This window comes from Eucyclogobius newberryi, unplaced genomic scaffold, assembly GCF_026437365.1.
Source record: "Eucyclogobius newberryi isolate DKJ021-1_F unplaced genomic scaffold, fEucNew1.0.hap1 SCAF_2, whole genome shotgun sequence".
NCBI lineage: Eukaryota > Metazoa > Chordata > Actinopteri > Gobiiformes > Gobiidae > Eucyclogobius > Eucyclogobius newberryi.
The window spans coordinates 23,339,565-23,363,827 of record NW_027315834.1 but is presented as its reverse complement, the minus strand read 5'-3'; the positions used below and the strand labels follow the sequence as shown (position 1 = coordinate 23,363,827).

Here is a 24,263-nt window from a genome sequence, read left to right as displayed (position 1 = left end):
GAACAACTGTCATTGTTTTACCACTATTCATAATGATGAATTGAATTACTCTTCTGAGATATGTGAATATACACAATACTCATACAATGCTGGTTGTTTTAACTTGCATCTGTGGGATTAAGTGTGCAATAAAAGAGTAGAACATGTCTCTTCTTTTATGTGACGACAATGTGAAATGCAGCAGTGTTAAGACTATAGTGGTAATGTTGCAGCACGTTCAGCTACACTCAGATGGCTGTTGTTGCAGTTCAGGCTTTCTTTTTAGATTTGGGGTTCTCATTCTACATGTGCAATTCAGGGTCTTGTAAAATAATAGATGTTGGGATTACGCAGGATTTAAACAGGTTTAAATCTTAAGTCTATATAACTGTAAATAGTCATGACACATTGATGAATAAAATTGCCTTGTATGAACTCACTTGTTTGTTGATTTTTTTTTTATTTAAAAAAATGTTTATGGACTTTATAAATATCCTTGCCACGGTTACGCCAATAATAGCCCCACACATTCTTTGTATAGACAGAAACACTAACCCCTCTGCCGTAGTGTTTTCATCTAGAGAGTTACACATATTTATTGTGACTTAAGGTTTCTCTTTTATCAGGAGCGATCTATGTCTGAATCTGTCTTAATAACATGGTACTTGAGACTGCAAATGATGTTGGCTGTGCAGTTGTGATGTCATCTGAAGCCCCACGTGTGTGCTGAGCTGAAGGCAGACTGAAGAGGACGCTACACCCCTCCACAGCAGAGGAACAGAGACACTGCATCAATATCTTTGCAGGTAAGAGAGCTCGGTACATTTTACTGCAGCAGCCGTTTGAAAGCAGTCTGTAGTTCAGCAGGCGAGTATGACATACAAAAAGCACAGCCTAAAACTCACGGTCAGCCTCACTCCAAATCTTCAGACCCACGCAGAGACACAACTCAAAGGTATATGCATGTTGTGTTTGACATTTAGGATATGTTGATTTGATGCATCATCTTTTGCTTCAGTGTACAGGCAAGTTAGGACCACTGTGTCCTTGAGATGGGCGTGGCTTCAAACTGTGTTCAGATCATTCTGGTAAATTATATGACATTTGTCCCTTATCTTATCATAGCACCACAGAGACTGGATAGTTGCTCAGCCTTAGTTACTTAAAATGAACAGTGACAGCCCTCATAATCACTTACCTATATTTTTTGATGTTCAGTTAATACTTTCTCCTTTTCTTTTCATAGGTCTTCAAAGCTTATGACTGGAGTGTGTTGAGTCCAGCGCTAAATCTGCTCCCATGCATTTGGAAAACCATGGTACTGAGTAGGCTAAATATTTACAAGTGGTGTCTGGCAGCAGCAGCAGCTGAGAGACATCTCCAGGCCGTGACCTTAACTGTTGTTAACCTTTTATGTAGGTTTATTCAGACAGCTAGATCGATCTCTTTTTTACACTAAATAGTCACAAAGTAATAGGGAAGAGTTTATTTTCTGCTAAACAATTAACCAACCTTAAGTACTTTGGATTTTTAAATTAATTTGATTATTCTGAGTATGTAAAAGTATACCTTCATTACACTCGCATTAAATATTACATTTCATATAGACTGCTTAAATTTTAAATGTTATAAATACAAAATTAAGCATTTTGTTTGTTTCAAAGCCGATTATGAACATGGTGATGTTTAAATATGTTCTAGTACTTAGTTCAATGATAATGACTTACCTACATTGCTATATGTTTATTGTATGTTTGCATTTTAACTTGCAGTCATTGAATGCTAGAATAATGGCTTGCCCCATACCATAAATCTATCTGACCTCTAACTTTCGTTGCCGGGAGAGTGATGGGTTGTGCCATGTGCAGTCAGCTGGTGGACATGTGGACATTTAGACGTTCCAGAACAGGAAGCAGAGACCTGGAGTTGGATGCGTACCCTCAGGAAGTGCACGGAGGTTACTACAGAGTGACTGGTCTGCACTACACCTCCTCTTTCTCTGACGCTGAGGACTGTTGTAAAGACTCCAGCTCAGGCGACTCTCTGCACTGACATGGAGCAGATGACTGCAATGTGGGCTTGACAAGATGTCTCAACAAACATATGTTCGATTTCCTGTTGTATCAATATGATTCATATTACCGGTATATTACTAATCTTGAATCAAAGGTACCGGATAATTTTGCAATCCATGACATGTTGAGCAGTGTCTTCATTCAAAAAGATTCCTTGTTTTGAAACCCATATTATTGTAACAGGATTCAAGCGTTGTAAATTATACCCTAAATCAAGCTCTAGAGGAATTATGTATTATGTATCAGGCCTACTTTAATTTTTTTGGCTACATTTAAAAAAAATAAACTGGTACTATTAAGTTAGTAAGATTTACATATCTACACTATCAATACTGTGTTTGATCTCTAAACCTTGACCTTATTCAAATTGGAGCATGTTTTGTGTTTTTACTTTATTCAACATAGACTAAACATGTGGCAACTTAACCTGCATGTGCCGGCAGCAGAGCGGAGTCACAGCTGAGAGCGAAGGCAAAAATGTTACTCAAGTAAGCGTAGCGTCACATGATAAACATATGAGTAATTATCTGACGTAACATCAAATTTATAATTTTTAGTCAATGTAATTGAAATTACAAAAAAGTACCTAATGGACAAAATCTGGAATTTTCAAATAATAGAACCATACTAGAACTGAAGGAGCAAGAAACGTAAAAGTACGCAGTCAGAAAACTACTCCAAGAAGTACAATTTCTTCAAAGAGCGACCCAAGTAAATATAACTGAGTAAACTCAACCTGGACTTTCACTGCTACGCTGACGACACCCAGATATACCTCACCACCAAATCCACCCAAAACCCTCCCCTCAGCCACATTGAAACCTGCATCTCTACAATAAAATCATGGCTCACTCTCAACTTCCTCAAACTGAACAGTGACAAAACAGAGCTCCTCCTCATTGGCACCAAATCCACTCTCAATAAAACTGGTCCCTTTTCACTCAGCATCGACACCTCGACCATCACCCCCTCTACCCTGGTACGCAATCTCGGTGTCATCATGGACCCCACCCTCTCCTTCACTCCCCATGTCAGCCACATTGTCAAGACCTCATACTTCCACCTCCGCCGCATCGCCAAAATCCGACACTGCCTCACCCTCCCCGCTGCTGAATCCCTCATCCATGCCTTCATCTCCTCCCGCCTCGACTACTGCAACTCCCTCCTCACTGGCATCTCCTCCCATTCCCTCCATAGACTCCAAATGGTCCAAAACTCCGCTGCCCGCCTCCTCACCCACACCCGGTCCCGTGATCACATCACTCCCGTTCTCCGCTCTCTCCACTGGCTCCCCATCAAGCAGCGCATAAACTTTAAAATACTCCTCCTCACCTTCAAAGCTCTTCACCACCTAGCCCCCCCCTACCTGTCTGACCTCCTCATCCCCCACCGCCCCTCCCGAGCTCTCCGATCCTCCTCCTCTCTCACCCTGACTGCACCAACATCCCGACTCAAAAGTTTTGGCGACAGAGGATTCTCCCGAACAGCACCCCGACTCTGGAACTCCCTCCCCCAACCTGTCCGCCACTCTCCCTCACTCACAACATTCAAATCCCGCCTAAAAACATACCTCTTCACCCAAGCCTATGACCTCCCCTACCCCTAGCCTCCTCTACCCCATTGCCTACTCTTCTACCCCCTGTTACATCCCCATCTTTTTCTCTCTACTTCTTCTGTCTTGTTCATTTTATCTGTATATTAATGTGTATTGTACGTGTTGTCCCCCCTGTCTGTAAATACCCCCCCTTTTTTATATATGTTCAGCGTCTTTGGGTCACTGAAAAGCGCTATATAAATAAAAGTTATTATTATTATTAAATATAACTGAGTCAATGTAACTGAGCAAATGTAACTGAGTCAATGTAACTGAGCAAATGTAACTGAGTCAATGTAACTGAGCAAATGTAACTGAGCAAATGTAACTGAGTCAATGTAACTGAGTCAATGTAACTGAGTCAATGTAACTGAGTCAATGTAACTGAGTCAATGTAACTGAGCCAATGTAACTGAGTCAATGTAACTGAGTCAATGTAACTGAGCAAATGTAACTGAGTAAATGTAACTGAGCAAATATAACTGAGCAAATGTAACTGAGCAAATGTAACTGAGCAAATATAACTGTAAATGTAACTGAGTCAATGTAACTGAGTCAATGTAACTGAGTAAATGTAACTGAGTAAATGTAACTGAGCAAATGTAACTGAGCCAATGTAACTGAGTCAATGTAACTGAGTCAATGTAACTGAGCAAATGTAACTGAGTAAATGTAACTGAGCAAATATAACTGAGCAAATATAACTGAGCAAATATAACTGAGTCAATGTAACTGAGCAAATGTAACTGAGCAAATGTAACTGAGTAAATGTAACTGAGCAAATATAACTGAGCAAATGTAACTGAGCAAATATAACTGAGTCAATGTAACTGAGTCAATGTAACTGAGCAAATGTAACTGAGTAAATGTAACTGAGCAAATATAACTGAGCAAATATAACTGAGCAAATATAACTGAGTCAATGTAACTGAGCAAATGTAACTGAGTAAATGTAACTGAGCAAATATAACTGAGCAAATGTAACTGAGCAAATGTAACTGAGTAAATGTAACTGAGCAAATATAACTGAGCAAATATAACTGAGCAAATGTAACTGAGCAAATATAACTGAGCAAATGTAACTGAGTAAATGTAACTGAGTCAATGTAACTGAGCAAATGTAACTGAGTAAATATAACTGAGCAAATGTAACTGAACAAATGTAACTGTAAATGTAACTGTAAATGTAACTGAGCAAATGTAACTGAACAAATATAACTGTAAATGTAACTGAGTCAATGTAACTGAGTCAATGTAACTGAGTAAATGTAACTGAGTAAATGTAACTGAGCAAATGTAACTGAACAAATGTAACTGAGTAAATGTAACTGAGTCAATGTAACTGAGTAAATGTAACTGAGTAAATGAAACTGAGCAAATGTAACTGAGCAAATGTAACTGAGTAAATGTAACTGAGTAACTGAATAGAATTCTCATTCACAATTCTATGGCGACCCATGTTAAATACGCTGACACAGTCTCTTCATTTAAGTCCAGGCTTAAAACGTTCCTCTTCGAAATCGCTTATGGTCAGACTAGTTAGGAACAGAAACATAAACCCACAGCTTTAGCTACGCTGCCCTAGGAGTAACTATGCTGGGGGAAGTATGGCAGCTTGAGCACTATCCTCTTCTTCTTCTGACTACTTATAATATCAAACAATATTTATTTTTTAATTCCACTTGCAAACTGTTCACCGCCTTCTTTTCTTTCTCTCACTCCTGTGGACCCAGATGCCCCTCCCCTGGTGAAGTGGTCCCTGCCCTGTGTGGACGGTCCCTCATCTGCCTGAGGAGTGGGTCCAGCTCGCCCCCGACGGTCCCTCATCTGCCTGAAGAGTGGGTCCAGCTCGCCTCCGACGGTCCCTCATCTGCCTGAAGAGTGGGTCCAGCTCGACTCAGACGGTCCCTCATCTGCCTGAAGAGTGGGTCCAGCTCGCCTCAGACGGTCCCTCTTCTGCCTGAAGAGTGGGTCCAGCTCGCCTCCGACGGTCCCTCATCTGCCTGAAGAGTGGGTCCAGCTCGCCTCAGACGGTCCCTCTTCTGCCTGAAGAGTGGGTCCAGCTCGCCTCCGACGGTCCCTCATCTGCCTGAAGAGTGGGTCCAGTTCGCCTCAGTCGGTCCCTCATCTGAAGAGTGGGTCCAGCTCGCCTCAGACGGTCCCTCTTCTGCCTAAAGAGTGGGTCCAGCTCGCCTCAGACGGTCCCTCTTCTGCCTGAAGAGTGGGTCCAGCTCGCCTCCGACGGTCCCTCATCTGCCTGAAGAGTGGGTCCAGTTCGCCTCAGTCGGTCCCTCATCTGAAGAGTGGGTCCAGCTCGCCTCAGACGGTCCCTCTTCTGCCTAAAGAGTGGGTCCAGCTCGCCTCAGACGGTCCCTCTTCTGCCTGAAGAGTGGGTCCAGCTCGCCTCCGACGGTCCCTCATCTGCCTGAAGAGTGGGTCCAGTTCGCCTCAGTCGGTCCCTCATCTGAAGAGTGGGTCCAGCTCGCCTCAGACGGTCCCTCTTCTGCCTAAAGAGTGGGTCCAGCTCGCCTCAGACGGTCCCTCTTCTGCCTGAAGAGTGGGTCCAGCTCGCCTCCGACGGTCCCTCATCTGCCTGAAGAGTGGGTCCAGTTCGCCTCAGTCGGTCCCTCATCTGAAGAGTGGGTCCAGCTCGCCTCAGACGGTCCCTCTTCTGCCTAAAGAGTGGGTCCAGTTCGCCTCAGATGGTCCCTCATCTGCCTGAAGAGTGGGTCCAGCTCCAGTCTCCTCGTGTCCGTCTGTCCGTCTGTGAGAGTCGGATCTCTCCTTCACTGGAACTCCTCCAGGTTTCTAAGCTTTTTTCCCAAAGAGGGTTTTTTTGTAGTTTTTCCTGGCCGAGAAGGAGAGTCTAAGGACAGAGGACCCTGGGACATCGTCCCTCGCCACCACAGACATTGTCTGACTCCATCGCCACCACAGACATTGTTGATTCATTTCTCCCTGTGGCCCTCAGAGGCAACTGTTGTTGTGATTTTGGGCCTTACAAAAATAAATTGATTTGATTTGATATGGAAAAGTTACAGATTTCAGGAAGATAAATCCAACCTTTATGCATTTGCTTCAAAGTTGGCACAGTTTATGTTGATACACTAAATATCATCGAGTGAAGTTTGCATCTTGTATCTTTGTGGGGGTTTAACATGAGGATGGTGTCAAAATCACATCTAAAGTTCCTTTAGCCACACATTTTTGACTGTTTGTGGCATCAAATTATATTTAATTTCCACCTTTTAAACTTTTTTATGCAATGTCAAGTATTTTTAAGACAACGTGACTTAAATTTGTGAGATAGTGTGACATGAATTTATGCAACATCCCTGTAATCGTGAGATTAGGTAGTCTGATTCAGGTGTAACACTGTATGAAGTACAGTAGGGAATAATAATGTACAATTCTTCATGGCATACAGACTGTGATGTATAATGGGTCAGATTAGAGACTGCACCCACATACTTTGTGACAGCATTATAAAAACTTCTGACATAATGGGGACAGTAAATAAACATCATTCTTGAGTGTAATGTTTTTATTTTTATGAATAGATATAATCATAATTATATTTATAAATATATATGAAAGTCATATCAGAATCAGAATAGGGTTTATTGCCATTTGTCATGAACAAAATTCACAGACATAGGAACTTGTCCTGGTGATTTGACGCAGCACAAACAACAAATTTGTTTTTTGTATATAATAATAATTGTATATATATATATATATATATATATATATATATATATATATATATATATATATATATATATATATATTGTATATAATAATAATTGTATAAAGTACAGTACAGTGATGATTGGAAAATATAATATCACTTACAATATTATAAAGAAAATTACAAGTTGGTTGAACGACAAAAGAAACTCAAAGTAACATGACTGTAACACATTACATTTTTGAGACAGCTTTATCATATTACAAATAGATTAAGTTTTTAGCACTGTAACTGGTAATATATGAAGTATTACAACCTGCCCAACAATGCTGACAACAACCAGCCAAAGTCAACCAGTGGCACTGTGGGCAAGTTGATTGTTTGTAACCAAAATATGGTCTGCATTGACACAACAAAGTTATATAGCATTAACCAAAAGAGATGTTTTTAATTCTATATAAAAATATCTTGCACATAGGGGAGAGTCCGTCATATTACAACACTATTTCCCAATTGTAGACAGATTGTAAAGTTGGAAAACACTCAGTATAAGTGAAGTGGGCGGAGCCTTGAGTACAAAAGTCTTCTCCTCGGGCGCACGAGCCGCAGCGACACGCGCGCGTCACTCCTGAAGCATCTTTGTTCCATACGCACGGACCTGGGCTTTGAGTCAGAATGGAGACGCTGTTAAACAACCAAGTTTTCTCCTGTTTTGTTTTTTATGCGGTGCTACTCTTACTAAAAATGTACAGTATTGCGATTATAGTGGGACAACTTAGGCTGCGCAAAAAGGTGAGCATATCCTGTTATGAAACTCTCCAAATGTCTCCTAAAAATGCATCATTGTGTGAATACGTGAGCGCCTAAACTTGGATTCTCCTACAGTCTTTTGCTAACCCTGAGGACGCACTCAGACATGGAGGTCTACAGTTTTTCAGGCAGGACTCAGACGTGGAGAGGGCTCGGAGGTGAATTATATGCTCTTATATGTATCATAAAATACATTGTAATGCACTTTGATCTAAATAATTGTTCATTTGAAAGCATTGAACGGTTGGTTTTACTTGGCTTATATTGTTACTTTAGTTGTCATACTCTCATACTTTGACATTGGTGTGTCAGAACTTGCTAAGTAGCCCACAGGCTTGTCATTTCTCAACCAGAGAAAGTGGAGCATTTTGAATCTCTGACTTGCACTCATTTACGGAACTAGGGCCAATTTTATTTCTAGACACCATATTATATTGTAAGTATCGTAGGTTTTTGTTTCCTATACCCAATTTATTGATTAAGCATTGTAGTTTTATATTTACCTGATCTTTTATTCTTTCACAGGGCCCATTTGAATGACTTGGAGACCATACTTCCCTTCCTGTTCATTGGGGCTGTGTATTCTCTAACTGGACCCTCATTGTTTGTGGCCCGTCTCCACTTCTTGGTCTTCTTCTTGGCCCGTTTGCTCCACAGCCTAGCCTACCTGTTTGCTCTGAAGGCCCCGACCCGCTCTGTGGCCTACAGTGTTGGACTGCTCTCTTGTGTCATAATGGCCGTACAGGTCCTGATGGCAGTGGCCTCTTACGCTTGAGTCAGACTGGACTGCTGCGTTTCCCTTTGAGCAGAGCCTACATATGAGCTGAGGCCAAGAGAGAAAACTGCAAAACTGGTTGTAAGTGCAATATAAAGGTGAATAACACTGCAGCATGTCTAGTATTCTAAACGTGAATGTAGTCATACTTCAGGTCTGATCAAACACATTTGAAGTCACGCATGAAATGTACATAACAATGTATGTGCTAATATTCTGTGCACTTTCTGCCATGGTTCGGGACAAAGTTAAAATTGTTCAATTGTTATTTATCACTGCACTATGAAGGCTTTTTATACACATTTTGTTTTGTTGTCATAACACTTCTCAGCATTGACCTGTGTTAACTGCTAACAAACCACCATTCTCGACACACGTAAAGGTTCAATTCGAAATGGACGCATGATGAAGCTGTTTGTCCTTAATCGCTACCGTGTGAAAAACTTTGCTTTTGTTGTGGCAATTTTTTAGTCCAAGCACAAAGTGTGCACTTGTAAAAAAGGTTTTTGTATGATGAAATATTAATTTATTACAAATAAAGTATTGCTTTTCCAAAAAGTATACTATAGGTTCTTTTGTGTGGACAGTTTGTACATCTGTTACAGTTTGTTGCATGCTCCAGAAGGCCAGGGCTCAGCTCCAGCATTCCTCCACATATTATGTAACACTGCAGGAGTTTTGTTCACAGTTATATTCTGAGAGGCCCAGCACTGGGAAACCATAGGAAAACCAAAGAACAGTGTGTGTGTCCTGAACCTGTTCTGTGGGAGTTTGTCATGCAACAAATGGGTGTTCATACAACCTAAACTGTTTCCAATGCCTCTACAAATACTTTCCAAAGGTGGGGAGCTGTTGTTACTATGCCTTCTTTTTATTTAGGAAAATTAGTGGGAGTATCTGAAAAGACTACACCTAAGCTCTGAATGGACGAGCATACCTAGTAAACACGATATGGATGAACCCTAAAGCTAATGACATACCTGGGACAATGGTGCATATTTTGAGTGTGAGTCAGCTGTATAGTTTTAACGTGTCTACACCTCCAGGCCACAGGGAACGGTCTAGCGCCTACTCATATCACTCTCCTCATCTGGACAGTCACTCTCTGCTCCTTAAATGATGCCATAAACCTATTGGCAGCTGATGTCTAAGACTATATTAGGACAGCAGCAAAGATGAGTAATGACCATCTCAGTAGTCCCCAGACTTGGACTCACTTATCATGTTATACTTATACAACATTGTGGATTGCTTATTCTTTTCTAGAACAGATTGTATTTTTTTTCTCCTTTAAAAAATATTCTTTTCACTTTTCACTTGTTTTATCCCCATACTTTTTATCTTTCTTGAAAAAATAATGAAAATTAACCAATTGAGGAATATACATTTTCCACACATGCTTTAGGCTGTGTTAATCTTCAACGGAAATTACTTTAACTGCCAACACACTCTTTTCACTTTTCTTTCTCAAGATGACCTCATTTTCAACTGTGTGAAGAGATGATTAAATCACTGTTGGTGGCATAATTGTAAGCTTGAATGTTGAAATTTAAGTTTGAAAGGAAACCCCCAGTTGACGTGACATGATTCTCCACGTGTCAGGACAAGTGATGACAGAGTCAGACAGGAAGCACTCATTCTCTGGATCATCAATACAAAGCTTTAATTAAATGTAATTCTTATTCCAGTCTGTAGGTGCGAACAATGAGGGCAAAATCCATTCATCGGATGGATAGTTCTTTGTTGTATGATATGTGTCTGTACACTATGTATGATTAGTTAAGAAACCCAATCTTTGTATATCTGTGTTAGACTAATACGTATAATAAAACAATCACGCTCTGTTCAAATTCCATAAATATTTATTACATATCAATAAACAGAACTGACTATTTCACAGCAGTGGTCTACAGCACTTTTAAAGTAATTGCTTAAATCATAATTATCATAATACTATAGATTCAGTTTAATTTGAGGCCACATTTGATACATAAACATTTACAAGTTGAACTTGGCATTAAAAACGATGGCAATACAATATTTTAAGACACTTGGTGTTTTTTTGTCATTTTCTTTGTTTTTAATATCACAGAGGGATCAGCAACAATCAAAACAGTAAATATGGACCAGAATACTAAATAAAATAAAAAAGACAAAGATAATTAGTAGAAAGGGGAGGTAGAAATAAGGAGCATTTTTACAAAAATACATAATAAACCGCATTACATACGAGTGAGAAGAAAGAGTGGTAGAGAAACTTAGGGCGACCCCATAAAGACTGTCGAGACAGAACACACCACACGGGGGTGCTCTAAGGCCAATCCTTCAGCATTTAGGCCTTCCATTAGAAATGACCATTTTTGCATGATTCACTGTTTGTATAATTGTAACTCATGAAAAGTATGTGTCTGATGCCTCCACTCACTGTTAAACTGTTATTAACCTTATTTATTCACACTAAACCTGTTTCTACATCATCAAACCAACTGAGCTGATGATGATCCTGATTTATGTGAGTGCATCCTACAAAACCAGACATGGTTGTATTTGTGGTTTAATGATGGGTGGACTATTATTGCACTTTAAATGTTAAAGATTCAGGGATTTCTTTACAATATTATATCTGATGTTGGTTCTGTTCTCTGATCTTTTACATACAAACTGCCTTAAAGGTTGTGAAGACACATTGACTTTTTTCTCTCTCACACACACAGGTTCATGCCTGTCACGTCACATCATGGATATTGTGTTATCCTCATTTTTCAATGTAGTTCATTCATTTCCCTTTGCAGCGAAGCACTGTTTGTCACTGGTGAAGATCCTGTTCTTGGTAAACTTGTCAATTTTGTAGAAACCTCTTAAACTCATTGTTACCGGCCAATTTATTGCACTTGGTTGGTTAAAAGTGAAGGTGTTGAGTTTGCATATAATTGTTTAATCTGTGGGCCTCTCAACTAATGTTCTCCACAGTCGCGGCTGCTACTGGCAGACAGCAGGACGGGAAAGACTCCACCTTTGTCTGCATGTACACTCTGATACAAGAAAATAAAGACTTCACTGTGAAGAACAACCAATGTGTGAACCATTTTCATATAATAAAATGTAATATTATCTATACATATGCATTACATACCCATCTTTGTGTTTGTACAAATAGTTGTACACAAACATATTCATATACTTTCCAAATTATGATCACAAAATACAAGCTGTTTGGGCTCTACTGTGACATTGTCAATGTGTTGTGTGACAAAGTATCTGGTTTGGGTATATAACTTTTTAACAAGGCAGTTGAAGAGATCTAATTAAACCATATAATTTAGTTTTTTTGGAAAGAAAGCAACATAAGATACCCAACAACACACCTGAGGGTCGACTAACACACAACTACTTGCATTCATTTGGTCAGACATGAAATGCGTCAAATACCACAACACAAATAAAAGACAAAAAAAATAACAAATTATAGCACAAATAAAAGTAAGCGACAAATAAACAATAGTGACAGTATTAGGGCAGGTGGACAAAGAAGAGCACACTGGAATTGTCTTCACTTTAGGTCCAGGACGTCCTCCTCAAAAGGCGCGGTGAGGCCAAATGCGCTGGCCAAGGAGGGGCTGTCCTCCGGCAGCACTGCCTTCTCTCCTTCTGCCTCTGAGCTGGAGGATAACTGCCTCTGTAAGTCCACTTCAAGTTCACCGGACTCTGAAGGAGTCCTGTACATATGGACCAAGATTAAACCTGGAACTAATACAGAGTCAATTATTTTGTATTGAGTGAAACGATTTACCTGTCACTGTTTGTTGATGTCAGGGCTCTTGCTTTGGGATCTTCCTCTGTGTTTTTTTTGCTCATTTTCCTCTGTTTGCTATCAGATTTTCCACTTGGGTCTTCTGTTAAACCTTATTAGAAATAGAGTAAAGATGTGGGAAATGCATTGGAAATGAATAATACAGCAATTTTCCACAAATGTCCCTATGCAGACAATAAATAAAGTCCATATAACAGGCTTACATGTTTTTCCACTTTGTAAATAGAAAAAAACATTGGACATGATGGCAGTGTTTTTTATGTTTTCATTTGCTGTTTTGGCGCTCAAGGCGATTATCCAATCAGAAAGCTGTTGTTGTTGTTGTTGTTGTTGTTGTTTTATGGCGGTTGGCATCCAAGTGTTGCATTACCGCCAGACTTTATTCCTCAGACTTTGTCGTAGTCCTCAGACTCTGTCGTAGTCCGTAAAAGTACTCCTTCCATTGCTTTGGTGTTACAAAGCCCATGAGGTCATGATATGTCTTTGTGACTAGAATAGTTGTTGTTGTTTCAGAGACCGACCGGCTTTATTCCAGGGAGACTCTTCTTCACCTTCCTCTCCTTCTTTGACGTTCGGTGCTTCCACCATACAGCTTTATTCTTCAGGCTTCATTCTATAGGCTTTAATATATCCACTGATGTCGCTGCTTGGTAGCCGTGCGTCTACGAGACTGGACGAGGACAGGAGACCACCCCCACCCCCATCTCGTCACTCTGATCACTCTGACTCCCCAAAAGCAGACCCCCATCACTCCGACTCCCATTTAGCGCCTTTAGCCTGTTTTCTATATCTGCCCAATCAAGCTCCTTTGTTCCAAGGAATCTCCCTGCAGCTTTAGCAATGATCCTGATCCTTTCAGTTCTGCTTTGAGTCTGAGCAGCACAGTTTACAACATCCATGAGCCTCACAAGTCTTTCATTTGGGTTGCCAGATCCTCCGACAAAAAACAATTGGAAATAAACCTAAAATGACTCTCCCTGGACTTAATTCTCACTACCAAAAACCCAGCACCAGCAATTCTGGAGGTTCTGAGCCTTCACATGAGGCACGGTCTGTCCATATACTGAGAAGGAGAAAACATGTATTTGTCCTCTAAATTCAGGTTGAGGCACTGGGCAACTGGGCTACATCACCTTCCTCTTTAGTCTGTACACTTACCTAGCAGCTCTTTCCGTGTGCGACTGGCTATCTCCTTAATCTCCATTCGGGACATGGACAGAGAATGTGTGGCTGAGATGTGAGGGGTCGAGCTGACCATAGAAGGGGCTGGTGCTGTCAGGACTTTGTTAACCAGAGGAGACTTAAGTGGTCTTTCAATGCTACGACCCACAAGGTTGGACAGAGGGATCTTAAAGATGTGTTTGCACGTGGATTCACCTTAGAAACACAAACATTTACATGTAAAGAAACACAAGAGAAATAAAGAGGGAGATTGGCTATGCAAATGAGCAAGGTAGATATGGAAGTATGGTAAGTATTAGTACAAAAACACTATTGACTGATGGTGACATTGAATTTGTCACATCACATTGAATTGATTTAAAACATTGCATAGCTTTTTGGTTACATACTTTAAAAAATAAAAATGTATTTCTAAAAGCATTTGTTTCTAATGCAAATGCCAACAAATAAAACATGCAGCCAAGTCTCAAAACACATTTATGAATGGTTTGAAATGTGTTGTTTACAAAAACCTGCAGTATCACAATGAAACAACAGGGTGCAGTCTTTCATTACATTGAGGTGAAAGAGAGTGAAGTGAGTGCAGTGGTACACAAAGAGTCTTATGTGAAATGTCAGCAGGTGAGAGGTGAGTTAAAAGCCATGAGAATAAGAGGGTCAGTGCTGATGTTTGGAGCTAAAATCCCTTCTCTGGCAGCTATGCACTCACAGGCTGTGACAAAAGCACAGAAGCATGCAGTTATTTGGAATATACTAAAGCCACACAGATCAATATATTTCACATGTGTCTCTGAACGAGGGGAAGTGTCCCACTGAATGACAGCAGCAAGGCCAAATTGATCAGACCAGAACAATGTAGCTGGCAGGTGTTTTGGCACGCCACATGTCTAAACCAGTGTGGCGTCTAGAGCCGCATCAGTGAGAGCATCTTGTCCACATTAGTGATTTGATTAGATCAGCTGAACCCTCCCCACACACAGATACAGCAGGTGCACAGGCAGTAAACAATGAGATTTTTGTCAGCGCTCACTCCCATACTTCACCCTGTGCCCTGTATATATGTATACAGCTCCCTTCTCCAGACTAGTGCACCAGTGTTTGGACTACCACTTTGGACTGAAGAGAGGGCTGACAAAAGTCTCCATGGCGACAGTGCAATCTGTAAATCATGCGGCGGCAGACATGTCTTCTTCCCTCTTTACCTCCTCGTCTCCCTTGTACCCAACCCTTGTTCCTCTGTCTAACAATCAAGCATACCTTGTCTTCAACCACGCCTCTTCTGTCATTTTGAACTCCTTCCATGCAAATCCACATCATTCTCCCTACCTTTTCCTACTGATTCTGCATTAATTAGATATGAAAAAAGGGCAGGAAGAGGGGGTTGGTGAAGACATAATGTTCACTTAACATTCAACCAACGTTCAAGTCAACATGCCGCCTCGCCGCTAATAGGGGCAATACACTGTGGGTGCACGTGCATGTTAGAGGGCCGAATTTGTGGACAAATTCATGGCCTGAGCAATATTTACAGGAAAAATCCTGCAGTACCTTCAGGGTCCTTAGACATGTACAGGGATAGCTTGGTACCATAAGGAATCCGTATAGAATCTGAACCAGGAATGAAAGAGAGGGTTACACAAAACTTGAGCAAAACATGTACAAAACACAAAAAGTAGGTAGTCGGGGTAGGATCAAACTGATGAAGCAAAGAAAATGAGGCCTTTTGAGGAAAATAATGAGCAGACACTGCGTCATTCTTGGCTAATTGCTACAGTGACAACCAAAACCTTTCACTGTATTAGCCTTAATGGGACCTGTAAATATCCACTCTCCTGGAAAACAGGAAATGGATTGCTTTGATGGTGCAGTAAAAGCCAAGCAGAGATTTTGATTAAAAAAGCCCATGTTTGTACTTAAGTCAAGCCTTTAAAACACATCTCATGACTATTTGCATGTTGAATTATGATAAACATATTGACCACCATTGATCAGTCTGGACGGTCACACCAAATGACAAAGGTGTACGTTGTTAAAACGAGGAGGTCAACAACACTGGGGGAAGGGCAGTTAAATCAGACTAATATACAATGAAAGACACAGAGGAGAAGAGGACTGGGGGGTTGAGGAGAAGGGACATATTGATCCTTAATCATCCTTTAAAGCTTCCTCAAAGGGCACGTCTTGTTCGTCTTGAATTGGACTAAGGCAGGAAGCATGCAGTGATTGGTCTGTGCCACCTGTGTTTCCTTTCTAAGCCCGCTCAATTTGCCACCTTTGATAATTAAGCAAAAAGTGCACGATTCAAATGGTTGTTTAGCTTTTGGAACACATGGATGAATGAATATGACATTTTGTGGCTCATTTAATCTTTTAATATATATTTTTCAGATGGATGTAGTTTACCGATGTCCCCGTGACCCAGACTAATTACGTAGATGGGAAGGCACAGCTGGGGAATGTGGGATATTTTAGATTTTAGAGGACACAAACTATTAAGATCAGGTTGTTCAGCTGGATCTTTTGAGGTCAAAGTTGTACTGTTTATTATGTATTTCTGCCGTTTTACCTACCACTATGCGCACATTGCCACGTTACTGTTGGCTATAGTGACATGGTAGTGGTCATAACGGGTAGGAAAAATAACAATAATATAGTTTATTGTGAAACAAAGGGAAGACAGTAATCATGTGTGCTACATTTTGTATATTTGTGATGATCACCAAGAAAGATAATCGCCATTTTATCACCAGATTGTGTAGAAAAAGTTACTTGTTGTCCATGTTGTTGTTGATAGTTGTGTAAGAAAACTATAAAAGTAATTTAAACCAGGAACATATCAATCATGAAAGAAAGTATTAATGTCTTTATAAGTCACACTTTTAAACAGTCAGCAATTTGAATAATTATTGTGATATTATCGTCATTCGCAGTTGCTTTGGCCATGATAATCGTGACACAATATTTCCATATCGCCCCATGCCTAGTCACCACGTCGGTAAATATAGCCACTGCTTCAGCTCAACACTGCAAATTAGTTTGAAATAAAAGGGGTCATCTTGTTATTATGTCATTGTAGTTATTTTGCCAGGAAAATTCAGAAAAAAGCTACAAAATATAAGAAATGTGTGTCCTTACCATCTCCGAGCGGTGAAGGGAACGCCGGCATCTCATAGCCAGTGGGAGTCTGAGGGGAACTTTGGGAACTGGTGTCTTTTGAACTGCTGTTAGATGTGGAGCTCACCGGAGCAGACGAGACGAAATAGATGTCAGACTGAGGGTGGAAAAATACACATCGATATAGAGAGCTGGTAAAAGTGCAAACACAAACACAAATGCCAGAATGTTAAAATACACACGGTGGTCTGAAAAAGGGAAACTATCAAGCTGCTAGGCATGTTAAACATAAATACACAGCTGTAACTCTTATTTTCAATCGAATTAACCATTCTGGGATGAATCAGGGTTAGTTTGTGTTCTGGAAACAACAAATATAAAATAATATTCTATGGATTTTACCTTTTACCTTTAAAAAAAAACAACAACTTTATTACAAGTCCCTAAATCTAATTTTAGTGAACTTAGCCCCAGCTTTAAAGAGGAATTTAGTAGTGTAAGTAGTGTCAGTCAGGCCATTCTTCCAGACACCAGTTTACTTCTCTAAATCTAGGTGAGTTTTAAACCAGATTTTCCTCAGTGCAGAGATTCCACTTAAAATTAAGAGTAAATCAGACAAAGAGGCCAAAACAACAGCTTCACAAAGAGTCAGGACATTTGTTTGTACTGAATTTGGGGTTCATTTTAGTCTATCTTAAGGGGTTGCGTAAAACTGTATCAGTACTTTCTACTTCACTATGGTTTGAGGGGTTATTTTTCAGCACGTTCATGGTCGCATTTGACTAAAAGTTTTGAGTTCAATCACTAGCTTTGAGCAAAGAAGAATATACACATAAAATCCTCCAGCTTTGTTGACAAAAGATCGGCACAGTTCTCAAAATCTATGTGAAATAGGCTACTTTAACTTACTTCGTGGTACTTCAAAACTTTTACCTAAGTAGATATTTAGCTCTTGTATCTGTACTTTTACCTTGATAATAAAGATAAAAATTAAAACAGAGTACTTGGGATGCACAATATACCACAAGCAAATCTAAATCTGAATTTGAAAGAGCATAAATCGCAAAGACAAAAGTAATCGAATGTACAATACAATACAATAATATCCTGTCCTATTAAGTATAAAACCTCTACACGTCTCTTCTGAAACGCATGTTATTCTTTAATTGGATGTGTTTAAACCAATTAAACCGTGAGAGGAATTCCTGTTTGAAAACGTTACATCTAAAAAAAATCAAATCATAATTGCCAGACTGGTCAGAAAAAACACTATTTTCCACAATTGTGCTGCCCAAGTTATATTAACAAAACAACCAGGTGCAGAGAGGTCCCTCCAAAAGACTTCCAAACACATCCATGAAATACAAGTGAATAACAACAGAATTCATCACTGGGGCTGCACAGACAGATTGATCGGAAGGAGAACCGAGTAAGCAATTTCTAAAGCACACAATGGTCCTCGTTTATCAACATTGCGTAAAGAAGGATGTATGTTTGAGTTTACATTTCGCCATGCACCAGCGGCGTGTGGTATTCATGAACCTGTGCGTACAGAAGGGCTGCTCCATTATGGCAAAAATCACAATTATTGCAACTTTTATCGACCTACTGTCATAAGAGCGTATCGGCCTGATATATTTTATTAGTCGTTTTGTGACACTTTTGTTTGAGTGGCTTAGTTCCAGAGGCACAAATAGAGTAGGCTGCATTTCATTCTGCAACTGAATGTCTTTTTGATTAAACAGTTTTGCGATTGAATAGAGTAATAATTTAAATCATGAATACAGCCCCATTGTGTGGTCCAGTGCCTCTGAAAAGGACATTTAAAAACTGCAATTAAGGCCAAACAAGGCACACTATACAAGTATTCAAGACTCAGAATAACTCAGTAAAGGAGGTGGAGTAGCAATTTTTATAAAATCTCTAAATACCAAAGTCTCCAAGTCAAAGAGTTTTGAATACATAGCCCTTGAGATGGGTTTGGCTAAAAATAATACTTGGAAAATGACATTTTAATCATCAGAGAACTTCTTTACCTTCCTTTCCATTTTTGAAAATTAGTTATTTGTTTTAGGCGACATGAACATCGATTGGTAGTCCAAAACATCTGAAAGTCCAAAAAACTAACACAAACACAACGTATTACTGCTCCCACCCAACCTGACCCTAAAGATCCACTTAAAGCAACATTACTGGACATTATCTTAAGCAACAAGCCTCAGCCATTGTAGTGGTGTCTTTCCTCTTGACTACGCCAATACTTTCACTGAATCACAAGGCAATTCTGCAAAGTTTTGGCAAATGGTTAAATCCTCATTGCAAAATTCAAATCTACTCTAAATTAAATGTTTAAAGATTCAATCAGCTTGACGAAAAAAAAGTGTATTTGTGATGTGTTTAATCAGCACTTTGCTGACGCTGGAAATATCTTTGATGCTGTTGCTCCATCTGTTGTTATTTCCCAAATACATGAGAATAGACCTGATGATCAAGTATTTTCCCTTAAGCCCTTTACACAGTTTGAAGTATTAAATATGGACCTAGGTTACTTAGGTGTTGATTTAAAAATTATTCGAATAAAAACTAAATGTATGCTGTTCTCCGTAAGACACTAGTGACCCAAAAAAGGTATCTATTCTCACGCTTGATGGTAATATTGAACACGTACCCCATTACAAATACTTGGGCATCTGGATCAATGATAAACTCTCCTTCAACAAACCCAAAAAATCTTAAAGTCAGATGCGAAGTAAAGTGACAGAATCCAGGAAGAAAAGCCGAGGCAATGGCTGAGGATCCAAATAAACAAATAAACAAGCTCCTATACAGATTTACGCAGGAGCAGCTGGTGATGCCCCAAAATAAGTTTTAAGTGGCTTCACACACAATTATTTTAGGTCCTAAAAAACTTTTATGATAATTGATTCAATAAAAAAAAAAATAGCTATGTGAAAAGTGTAAGGACTGTACGGGCTAAAGTTGGACTAGATCCGAACCCAGAGGCCAGAACCAGTGGAGAGTAATGCTGGTTCAGGCTGGGCTCAGATGAGGAGCAGAACACTAAGCATTGGACTCACTCCCTCTGCCCAGAACCAGCTTGCGGTGGATGTTGCTGCAGGACCAAGAGGACCCTAAAGTCAGGACCGTCCAGAGTCCACTTCGACCGTCTCTTTACCGCTGTTGGCTTCTGCTGCTTAGACTCTTGAGCCTCTGTTCAGTAGATGTATGTTGTAGTTTGTAGCTATAGCTAAGTAATAAACTCATGGGGATAACTTGGGAAGAGTTTAAAAGGCACAGCATTAACAATTCAAATTAAACAATAAAGGAAGCTTCTACAGCCCTTGTGATTCTTAAACTGAAATAAATAAGCTGCCTTTTATTGTTCAATTGACCGTAATAACATGGATTAAGGGGAAATATATTTTAGGCGGTTAAAAGTAGTTTTCACACAGTTTGTCGATTACGTGTATGGTATTCACAGCGTCCTGACTGGCTGTACGTTTTATAACATACATAACGTAATATATAACGTAACATGCACTCACTTTGATATTGATGAATCACATCAAATAAAGGCATTGTTTTTGCCATGCAAAGTTTGATAAATGGGGCTAACGGGGAAATAGAAAAGAACTACTGCAGTTTGAACTGGACAAACTGCTAAAATAATACCGTTAAACAACAACAAAATTAGAAACAACTCCCTTTACAAACATTGTGTGTAAATAAAATATGATTGTACTGACCCTTGACGCTGCCAGCTCGAGATCAGGCACCACTGCTGTGTACACCAGGTTTCCATTGACCACCAGCCGAATCTCAATGGAGTCTGTCGTAAAGGCCAAGATGTACGGGAACGCACACACTGCCAGAAAGAAAAAACAAAATTATGTTAGTATGTTTTCAGTAGAAATATAACAAGATTTATTTAAAAGTAGCCTAAGTTTGGACTCTAGAGTTGTTTAATCAACACGGCTAAACCCAAAGAACACACACACACAAAAAATCTATGGTGTTACAGAATAAATTCACTAAAGATCATCAAAAGGGATGTCATTACTATTTGGTTATTTGACCATTGTGATTATTCAGGTCATAATATAATCATCTGAACGATCTGAACCCGAGCGGTGTTCAGTTATTGGACTTCTGTGCTAGCCACGGATTGTCCATAATGAACATCATGTTCAAGCACAAGGGTGTCCATCAGTGCACGTGGCACCAGGACACCCTAGGCCGGAGATCAATGATCGGCTTTGTTGTCATGTCATCTGAGGGTGAAGAGGGGGGCAGAGCTGTCAACCGATCACCACCAGGTGGATCCGCTGGCGGAGGAAGAAGCCGGACAGACTTGGCAGACCCAAGCGCATTATGAGGGTTTGTTGGGAACGTCTTGCGGAGCCCTCTGTCAGTAGGGTCTTCAACTCACACCTCCGGGAGAGCTTCTCCCAGATCCTTTTTTTAACATGAAATAGAGGTTGGGGACATTGAGTCCGAGTGGACCATGTTCTAGACCTCCATTGTCAATGCGGTTGCCCGGTGCTGTGGTCGCAACGTCTCAGGTGCCTGTCGCAGCAGCAACCCTCGAACCCGGTTGTAGACAGCGGAAGTAAGGGATGTTGTCAGGCTCAAGAAGGAGGCCTGTCAGGGGCAGTTGACAAGTATCGGCAGGCGAGCAGCTTTTGCTGTCACAGAGGCAAAAACCCGGGGCTGGGAGGAGTTCGGGGAGGCCATGGAGAACTATCGGTCGGCCTCAAAGAAATTCTGGCAAACCGTCCGGCGCCTCAGGAGGGGGAAGCAGTAATTCCCCAATGGTGTGGGTGGAGACCTGCTGATCTCGACTGGAGATGTCGGGCGGTGAAAGGGATACTTTGAGGACCTCAAGTCAAGTCAAGTCTTCCAAAGAGGAAGCAGAGACTGAGGACTCGGAGGCTCACCCAAGCTGAAGTCACTGAGATTGTCAAACTCCTCAGTGGCAGCGCTCCGGGGGTGGATGACACGTCTCTGCAACATCGCGTTGTAGTTTGGGACAGTGCCACTGGTAGACTTGGGTGGTGGTCCCTCTGTTCGAGAAGGGGGACCGGAGGGTGTGTTCCAACTACAGAGGGCTCACACTCCTCAGCCTCCCCAATAAGGCCTATTCCAGGGTACTGGAGAGGAGAATCTGACCGATAGTTGAGCCAACTGAGGCATCTGCTCCCTGGGGAGGTGTTTCGGGCATGTTCCACCGGGAAGAGGCCCCGGGGAGGACACAGGACACGCTGGAGGGACTATGTCTCTGGCCTGGGAATGCCTCGGGATCCCCGGAGGAGTTGGAGGAAATGTCTGGGGTGACTGCTGGCCCGGGGACCCAGCCCCGGATAAGCGGAAGAAGATGAATGGATCATTATTTTAAGAACTAAAATCATAATAATCATGGCCATTTTAGAAGCAAAATTAAGTATTTTCAATTCAATCTATTGTCCAATAAATTCATATAAATGCAAAGTACCTTTTTATTTGGCCGTTTTTGTGCCATTCACTTGATTTTTATAATTCAGAAAGTTTGATTTCATAAAGCTGGTCACAAATCTGAATAATTGTTTAAACATGGTGTTTTTTTCTCTCACAATAATCATCAAATATACGTCACATGATTATTTATTCTCTTGACTGGTGGTTTGATTTGTCTCTACAGTTGCCGTGTGTGAAACTGCCTTAAAGGCCTCGAGTGACTCTCTGGGTTTGGGACCAATTGAGTTTTCTTTCTTTTCATCACCGTCACAAATGTAAACACACACACGCACAAACACAGACACACACACAAACAACCCGCTTGGATGCTTGCAGCTACACACAGTGTTGCCATAGAGATGACTGCAGGGTGCGGTCCCATTGTTTCCATGGCTACATACCAATTGCATTTGGCATCTGGTTCCAACTGAAGTGGAAGTCAGAGGTGTTGGAGTGGATCATCGGCGTGGAGCCATTGAAAGGACACACTTTCTTGTAGTAACAAATATCTGAGAAAACAAATAACTTACTTAATAACTCCAAATAACTCAATAGTTGTCAAGGAATTGTTAGTTGCCAATTGTTTTAATACTTTAAAACAGGGCTATTCAACATAAAGCCCGGGGCCAAATCAGGCCCTCCAAGCAATTTAATCCAGCCCATGACCCATTGTCCAGGTATTTAAAACAAATAAAATAAAATAAATACTTGTTTATTATTTAATTCTGGGTTAGCACAAGTTTAGACCTGGTTTGGTATTGGTTTTAGTCTTGTTTCTCTGTTTTGATTCTGGGTTAGTCCTGGCTCAGACCAGTACTAGTCCTGGTTCAGTATTGGATGGGCAATTTTGCAAAGCTATGTTGGTAAAGCATTTAGTATGTTATTTCTCCCACATATCTAATCTAATCCGTTATTGATACAGTGTTGGGGACATTGTGTGTCACCGCACCCAAAATGGGGTGTTGTGCACCTTCAGCCCAGAGACCTTAGCCATCTGAAAAATCTGGCCCTCTGGAACATTAAGTTGAATAGCCCTGCTTTAAAAACGATATAATTGCACTGTAATATTGATTACCGATATAAGCAGGACATTATACTAATATACATAAGCAATTATATATGACCTTTAGCTTTTTGAATAAAATAATGTACAATTGTTAAAAGGGAATGGCCTTTTCTAACACAGTTGTCTTCAGATATACTGTTTTTTTTTTCAGCAAAGCCCCTCACAGACAGGGAACACATTAAGTCTAAGCTGCCACTCTAGAGACAGAAGCATGAATCAATTAACACCAGAAGGGAGTCGGGTTAAAAGGGACTCACAGTTGTAACACAAAAGCAGACCTGCTTCTCCATCTTCGTACACATCAATCGCTGCTACAAAATTTACCTGTAGACAGAGGCAGAACCGTTGAACAGCTAAAAGGGAAAGATTTACAGCTTTAATGAGAATCACAGTGATGTCAAAGACCCTCGACATGACAAGAATAAAGCCATTTAATTTCTCTGTAGCTTGAATGTGAGCCGTGATAATGAAAGCAGACTGAGATGTCATTGACGCAGCTGCTCAGTCTGAAGTCTGCTCATTCACATTCCTGTCTCTCCTGCAGCTGTAAATGACAAGCCAGGAAACCATCTAATCACTTGGTAAACACAGCGGCCACTATAGAAAGCTCTGGACGTCACATGAAAGCAAACAGAAGAAGGTTTGTGTGTGAATGTGTGTGTGTGTGTGTGTG

At 40.6% G+C, this 24,263-nt stretch overlaps 2 protein-coding genes across 6 annotated transcripts in view; one reads left to right on the top strand and one right to left on the bottom strand.

The window, feature by feature from the left end:
* Positions 1-7,953: 7,953 nt before the first annotated feature.
* On the top strand, positions 7,954-9,415 carry ptges (prostaglandin E synthase). The gene is made up of 3 exons (XM_072453584.1): positions 7,954-8,131; positions 8,225-8,307; positions 8,675-9,415. Exons 1-3 carry the CDS (start codon positions 8,015-8,017, stop codon positions 8,922-8,924), a joined length of 450 nt encoding a protein of 149 aa, XP_072309685.1. The 5' UTR covers positions 7,954-8,014; the 3' UTR covers positions 8,925-9,415.
* A 1,353-nt stretch (positions 9,416-10,768) lies between these two features.
* Positions 10,769-24,263, bottom strand: part of garnl3 (GTPase activating Rap/RanGAP domain like 3) — a 50,257-nt gene continuing 36,762 nt past the window's right edge. For 3 of the 5 annotated variants that reach the window (XM_072454569.1, XM_072454572.1, XM_072454573.1), the window contains exons 24-31: positions 23,848-23,914; positions 22,926-23,033; positions 20,778-20,896; positions 17,053-17,188; positions 15,466-15,525; positions 13,894-14,112; positions 12,715-12,826; positions 10,769-12,640 (exon numbers count right to left, since the gene is read on the bottom strand). In XM_072454569.1, coding sequence (XP_072310670.1) covers positions 12,475-12,640; positions 12,715-12,826; positions 13,894-14,112; positions 15,466-15,525; positions 17,053-17,188; positions 20,778-20,896; positions 22,926-23,033; positions 23,848-23,914 — 987 coding nt within the window. In that variant the 3' untranslated portion in view covers positions 10,769-12,474. The remainder of the gene's footprint in view (positions 12,641-12,714; positions 12,827-13,893; positions 14,113-15,465; positions 15,526-17,052; positions 17,189-20,777; positions 20,897-22,925; positions 23,034-23,847; positions 23,915-24,263) is intronic. The other 2 variants (XM_072454574.1, XM_072454575.1) reach the window with 1 other exon arrangement.